The following is a 7,248-nucleotide window of genomic DNA, read 5'->3' on the forward strand; positions in this document are numbered from 1 at the left end:
CATAACATGAAATGGAGGATAATTGCTACAGCTCACAAAACTGAGAATCGTGGTCTCGCCAAGTGAACTCTTGTGTGCTTGTGTGCTTGTTTTGTGGGACACAATTCAATGCACGACAAGATGCAAAGTGATCTTTAATAAAGAAAGAAAGAAAAGGTTTTCAGAAGTGATGGAAGTCTTTCCCTTACAGTGGGGATTAGATGAACCACGGAGTTTCTCCCTACGGGCTAAAGCTAGGGGATGGCTCTCTTTTACCATGGAAGGTCAAAAACAAAAACGGGTGGGGGTGGGGGTGAAGAAGAGAATAGAAACTCCACTTTGAAATATTTAAGAAAACATTTGACAAACACTGTTTTGTTGTAGAAAGCCAGCTCCCGTAGATTTGGGAGAAATACTCCCTCCACCAGTGATACATTGGGAATGTCAACATCATGAAGGGAAATCATTTTGAAAGACTATATTATGATGATCATAAAGCTGTTTATACAGATGTCAAATTTGTTCTGACCCAAAATAATTCATGTAGATTTCAATTCTTATCTCTGACTCTTATTACTTCCAATTAATCCTGTCTGTATAGAAAGAAGAGCTGTGTAACGCTTTCTGGTTTCCAATTGTCTCATGCAGGAAGGGCTGTTAATCTTTGAACAAGGGCACTTTATCCTACTCACGGTGATGGTATTGGCTGAAATGGGCTCAGGCTGGTATTAAGGAAGGCAGCAGAGCACGGTTGGAGAAAAGGAAGAGTAAAGCCTGCTATGGGTAGCTGAGCATCCCAACTATTCCACTCATGTATATGAAACCCATGAGGCTGATGGTCCTTTAAATTGTGATATTTCAGATCTAGTTGATTATGATCGCCTCAGTATTTCTCTCCACTGAAAACAGAACATAAAGAAGAAAACCACCTGAAGGAAGGATGTGAATTTTTGTGAAGATTTGAAGTTCTGTATGTGGATTTCAATAACCTAGATCCTTTTGTTCTTGTTTAGAAATTCAACAATGACTGGTGGATAGGGAGACTGGTGAAAGAAGGCTGTGAAATTGGGTTCATTCCAAGCCCAGTCAAACTCGAAAACATGAGGCTACAACATGAACAGAGAGCCAAGCAAGGGAAATTTTACTCCAGGTATGAGAACAACACCGAGAGTCTGTGTGAAAATCCAGGTGATGCCCTCATTCATGTGCTGTGGTGTGTTGCATTCCAAAATAGAACTGTTTTGAAATAATAGTGAATAAAATAAGAGCAGACTGCTGAAAGTTTATGGATAGCATCCCATATCCTGCCTCTTAAAGAGAGCAGTCTAGAATCTCATTTTCATCCTGTTTGAAAAACAATAAAAGTCAAGTGCTCCTTGACTAACCAGAGGTTGACAGTTCAGATCTACCAGTGAGTCCACAAGAATAAGGCCTGGCCCTCTGCTTCTGTAAAGATTACACTAAGAAACCTCCTTATAGTTCTCCTCTCTACTACATAAGGTTTCGGTGAGTCAAAAATCAGCCCCATGGCACCTAACAACAAGGTCACTAAGTATTAAATCCAGACATCAGTGCAGAGGAGACCCCGAAGTTCTGCTTTCTCACTCAAACACTCTGGCTCTGACCAAAGCAGCAGCGGTGACAGCCTGCGGTGTGAGCTGCCTGGCATGGCATGCAGACATTTTAGACATGGCTGCCTTAAAGATAATTGGCAAATGGCAGTGCTTTTCATCTGTGAATTTCATTTTCATCCGAGAAACAGGTTTGTTTTTTTTTGTCCTACCCATCTGCCATGCATGTAAAAGAAAACTTAAATATAAATCTAATTCAAATTGGCTTTGAAGCTAGCGCTTGGATGAGTTGTGTAATAGGCTGGGGCTGAAACATCCTTCTTAAGATTCTTGGGCTTGTTGTTTCCATAGCAAGTAAATTAGAAGATCTACTCATAACCTGCTAGTTACCGAGGAGTTGATTGAGTTGTTTCCGAATCCGAGCAACCTCTTCTGTGCCAAGTAGACCTGTGTTCCAGAGGATTTTCAATGGCTGAAATAAAATAAATAAGTAAAGATAGAGTACCAATAGAGTTTATTGATAGCATTACATATCCTGGCTCTAAAAAAAAACCATCCCAGAATAGCTCACTTGGAAGACTAAAATTAATTGTCATCCTTAATGAAAACAGCTAAGGTCATCAAAAGAGCCCTAATGGTTCAATGAGTAAATGCTCCATGACTAATCAAAGGTTGAGAGTTCAAATCCACCAGCAACTCCAGAAATAGGTTACCAGGCCTGTCTTCCAAGGCACTTCTGAGTACATGGGAACGGCACCCTTCCTGTTATCAGATGCATTCATGAAGCATTTGAACTACACAGGGGCTGCCACGCCTATGTACAGTCGATTCTAACTTGAACCATGGCAAGACAAGTCCATGGACATGGTATGTTTTTCCTGTGAAAGGATGTACTTATAGGTAAGGTTTCTGTTTTCTTTGGATTTATAGCTTAGCCTTTCAGATAATGTTGTAAATTTGATAGAGATCATATGAAGGAGCTTCACAAAGTTCATGGGGAAATTCCACCATCTTTTAATCCCATTTTCCACAAACTTTTTGAAGTCCTGTCACACTGTATTGGCCAAATGGTCTTTCAAGCAAATGAGGGAAATAGAATATGCTTTTTGGTTCAGAACATCTATCTTTGTTAGTTAACATCTATCACAGTCAAATTTTTTCACTTCATTCATATGAAAGCCTCTGTATTTTGAGAGTTCTACCACCTCTTTGACATCTACTAATTCTCAGTTTGCTCAAGGCCATTGGCTTGTAAGGTACATGTGTCCTGTAAAAGTAGATATAAGCAGATAAACAAGGCCTAAGCATTTTACCTGCAGAATGCTGAAGGTCAGATACTATCAACCTCTAGTGTGCTACAGACCTTTCTTGTAGAAAAATTCATTTTTAAGAATTTCAAGGATCATAGGTATGGTGCATAGGTATTGCTGTGTCAATTAGGTTTTAGTTTATTCAAGAGTGGAAGTTATCTCAGCTAGTGTACATATTGTTGAATTTTGTTTTCAGCTTGTTAAAGTTAATTCAGCATCTGTGTTAGTCTGGGTAGACTAGAGAAACAAATTCATAAATACGCATATGTATATGAGAGAGAGTTTTATATAAAGGGTAATTGTACATTAAGAAAACATCCCAACTCAGTCCAGTCCAAGGTCATAAGTCTGATATTAACCCATATGTCTGATAACAATTTATAAAGTCCTCTTCAGGCTCACGAAACGCATGCAATGAAGCCAAATGCAGGGTGATCACCAGCCAGTGGGTACAAAGTCTTTGGGTCCAGTGGCGTTGTAAGCATCTCAGTGCTGGCAGGGGTCTCTCTGTGGCTTTTCCAGCTTCCGAGGTCTGGTTGCATCCATGTGGCTTGTCTTCTGCAATGTCTCCCAGGGAGTAGCAGAGAGAGAGGTGTCTTCTGCCTCCAAGGAGGAAGTCCCATATTTCCCAGAAGTCTCATTGGCTATCTCCAGATTGACAGCCTAGACTCCACCCCTACACTCGTAATCCTTAAATTGACACCAGATTAGGTGACTACCACAGCATCTTTCAGAGTTTTCCACTTGATCTACTTTAGAAAAGGTACCTGATCAAATACGTTCTGGGCCTCTAGTAGGTAATGGAAAGTTATTTTAGGGTTTTTCAAAGGCTGCAATAGGTTCATCTGTTAGGAATCTGGTTGGAGAGATGAAGATAGTATTCCTGCATTTACTAGAATAATTTGAATCATAAACAACTCTTCTTGGCTCATGTCTTAGGACTGGCGTTTGGTAGGATGACTTTTCAAAACTTTGTGATGGTCCTTTTGCAGAGAGAGGCCTGCACATCTCTTTCTGCTTTTTCATATTCCAACAATTGAAAACTACTAAAGGAGTAGAAAGGGAGGACAAGTTAAAATTGTTAGGGAAACACATTCTTCCTCACCTCAGCTCCTTAGCTGAGCATTAGTACCCACCTCAACTTTCCTTTAGGATAATAGGAGATAATATAACCTCCACTTCACAGAAGAGAGGGGCTCAAAGAAGTTCAGGAAGTTGACCACGGTCACACTACTAGTTAGTAGTAGGACTAGCATTAAAACGCACTCAGTCGAACCATCTTTCATCAGATGGGAGACCATGCTGAAACTCTTGAACCCTGGAGTGCAAATCAAGGGCATTACATATTATATTCATTTTGGTGGTGTGGTTTTTTCTTGAAGGGATATAAAATATTCATATTTATGGAATGTAATATCTCAAATTATTTCAAAGACACAAGTTATCTCTTCTTATGACATATATTTTTTGCTTTGATTTTCTTGGTTTTATTTCGTTCAAGTTCGTTATTTAAATTTTTTGCTTAAGTAACGTTACTCCTGCAAAGTGATACAGTCTCAACAGCCCACAAGGGCAGTTCTACTCTGTCCTATAGAGTTGGTAGAGTGGATATGACTCGATGGCAGTGAGTTTGTTTTTTTTATATGAAAATGCTGGTTTTTGCCTTCAGATGTTTTTACATCTCTCTCCTAGAATGTTAAAGGTATGCTTACGCTGAAGGCATAGCCAGAATTTGGTAATGGAATGTCTATTTATTTAAAAACTCTGATACATCTATTATAAAAATGGGTGGGAATGAAGGGCAAAAAGAGTGGCAGTATTAAGGCCAAATATGTACCCTGCACATTTGGATGATTTTCCATCATCACTGCAAATAATATTTTGATGGAAATCTTTATGAGAGCAAACCCCCAGGTCTTTCTCCTGCAGAGCAATGCATTGCGTGGGTTAGAACAGACAACCTTTCCAATAGCAGCCGGGTTCTTAACCATTGCTCCTCTAGTACTCCTGCTTTCCATCTTAGTTCATTATTATTATTATTATTATTATTAATCAAGCTAATGCAGAGATGCAGGAATCCAACAAAAAGCAGTCGTGCCATTTCCACGTTAGCCTTAAGCTTGTACACATGGCCTCTCCTAATTAAAAAGCAACGGAGAGCTCTGTTGCTTAGCTACCTGGGAGCCATGCAAGGAAATTACCCGAGTTTCCTTCATTCCTTCAAGGCCTTTATAAAATTAAACCTTGCTTTTGAAAACTAAGACCTTTACCTCACTGTCTCAAATACTCCAGGAATCTCCACTGCAGACTTACTACCTGGAAATACAAAATTAAAAAAACAAACTTAAGTTCAAGAAAGAGACAACGAGTAGTCATGTGGAGCAATAGGATTGTTTTCAGATCGACATAACAACATGTCCGATTTAATGTACATTTTTGCTTTACTCTAGTAAATCAGGAGGAAACTCATTATCCAGTCTGGGAGACATAGTACCTAGTTCCAGAAAATCTACACCTCCGTCATCTGGTAAGTAAGGGGTCTGTGCTGAACGGTGCCCACTGCATTCCATGCTTCCCTCGCTCTTCCTGTTTTGTGCATTTACATACACTGAATTATGATTCAGTGGGGGTGCTACCCTATCCACGTTCGAAGGGATCTACTCAGTAATGAACATATTTATCTTTGGATCCCTTCTGGTCACCCTGATGCCCAGCACATTGCCAGGGGCAGTAAATGGGTGAAAACCCACACACAACAGCAATGCAACATGAGATACCAGTTTCACATGTTACGAGAAGAATGACTACTGTCTTCTTTCCAAAGCAAAGTTCCTTAAGATAGTTAGATTTTTTTTAAAATTAAGAGACCCAGTGAAATAGTAATTCCAGATAAGCAATGAAAAAAAAAGTCTAGTCTAAATAAATATTGCATGGGAAAACTTATCTTAAATGAACAACAAAAAAAAAACCTTTAGGTTTATCTGAAATGCAGATTTAACTGAATTTTCTTTGTTGAGTCTGGCAACCTTAACAGTTGTGTCGAGAATAGAATGTAACAGTCCTCCAGATCGCTGTGTATAGCATTTGTAGCTCTATATAAATAGAACGCGGCCAATTGGTGTGATGCCAGAAAGACAGTGATCAGTAGCTTAGTTTCCTAAGAGATGCAATTGGGAGTCAGAGTGAGATGATAAGACTTGATTGGTAATTAAGCAGCTGAGAAAAACAATTCTGGGTGTGATTTATGAGAAGATGGAAGTAGGAAGTGAGCAAACACAAAAATTGGGGTGTCTGTGGAGAGATTCAGAAATGAGTTGGCCTGTGACTTGCTGTAATCAAGAACAGAATTCTCCAATAACTAAAGATCACGTATCACTCCCGACCATGGACAGCTAGCTCTTAGACACCAATCAAGGGCTTCTTAGCAAAACCATGGGACTGTCTAAGTGAGTCCTATATAAGGAAATAAATGGTCCTAAAGTGAGTATTGGGTATACAAATCATGTGCAAGCCGTCCTTGGCTTGTGGATGAGATCCGTTCCTCTTTCTTTTAAAAACTGTGGGTTATTAGGCCCCAGACAATACAATTCTTAGCCTGACTTCAGTGCAAGCAAAAGCTTGACACCTTTGGGTGCTCTTACCCTGCACGTGAAACTATCGAAAGTGATTGTGACGGAGTTTGTTGCCTGTAGAGGCTGCTCTGGTGGTTAGAGCTTAGCTTGGTCTTTACATTTCATGTAAAGAGTTTCATTGAAGGAATAGAAAAAAGAAAACAAAACACACACACACAATGTGTGAAGTGGGAATCACAGTCCCTGGGAGGCAGTTCAGGGAGATTTTATAAGAAAACACAAGAAAGTTCAATAAAAATTCAGCAGTTGACAGCCCATGGTTACAGAACTGGGTGTATGTCGTCTCCGAATAATCACCAGACCTTTCTTCTGCGGCCCAGAGAGGCCATGCACACTTGTAAAGTGTATCTTGTGTGAGCATCTGTTCTCGGAATCACTCTGGGCCTGCTTTCTAAACAAGGTGTATCCTTAGACGAGCACAAGGCTTAATGTCCACAGAGCACATTGTGTTCTAAACTGTGTATCAAGTCATGTTCTCGGGGTACAGTGAAGACCCACAGGACTTGCAGGCTGCATTTCTCGGTGGAGAACTTAATTTGGGTTCAAGTGGAGTTTTGAGTCTGAGGCATCAGCATAGCCAGCAATGTTGTGAGCCCCAAATGGATTCTGAGGGGTTTCCACTGAAAAATCTGGGTGCTACTTGTGCTTAAAGCTTGCATTAATTCTTAGCTGTCCAGAGTGAAATGAAATCGTATGTGTGCAATGAACATGGATGCCTTTTGACTATTGCATGAAGCGTCTTTCTTTTCCTTTCAT

At 40.0% G+C, this 7,248-nt stretch overlaps 1 protein-coding gene across 5 annotated transcripts in view; it reads left to right on the forward strand.

Annotated features, from left to right (window-relative positions):
- Positions 1-7,248, forward strand: part of CACNB2 (calcium voltage-gated channel auxiliary subunit beta 2) — a 277,727-nt gene that overhangs the window by 232,735 nt on the left and 37,744 nt on the right. For all 5 annotated transcript variants that reach the window (XM_045285602.1, XM_045285603.1, XM_045285601.1 and 2 more), the window contains exons 4-5: positions 993-1,129; positions 5,311-5,387. In XM_045285602.1, the coding sequence (XP_045141537.1) occupies positions 993-1,129; positions 5,311-5,387 (214 nt within the window). The remainder of the gene's footprint in view (positions 1-992; positions 1,130-5,310; positions 5,388-7,248) is intronic.

Source organism: Echinops telfairi, unplaced genomic scaffold (assembly GCF_000313985.2).
Source record: "Echinops telfairi isolate 266 unplaced genomic scaffold, ASM31398v2 ScPeMD7_7473;HRSCAF=8511, whole genome shotgun sequence".
Taxonomy (NCBI): Eukaryota; Metazoa; Chordata; class Mammalia; order Afrosoricida; family Tenrecidae; genus Echinops; species Echinops telfairi.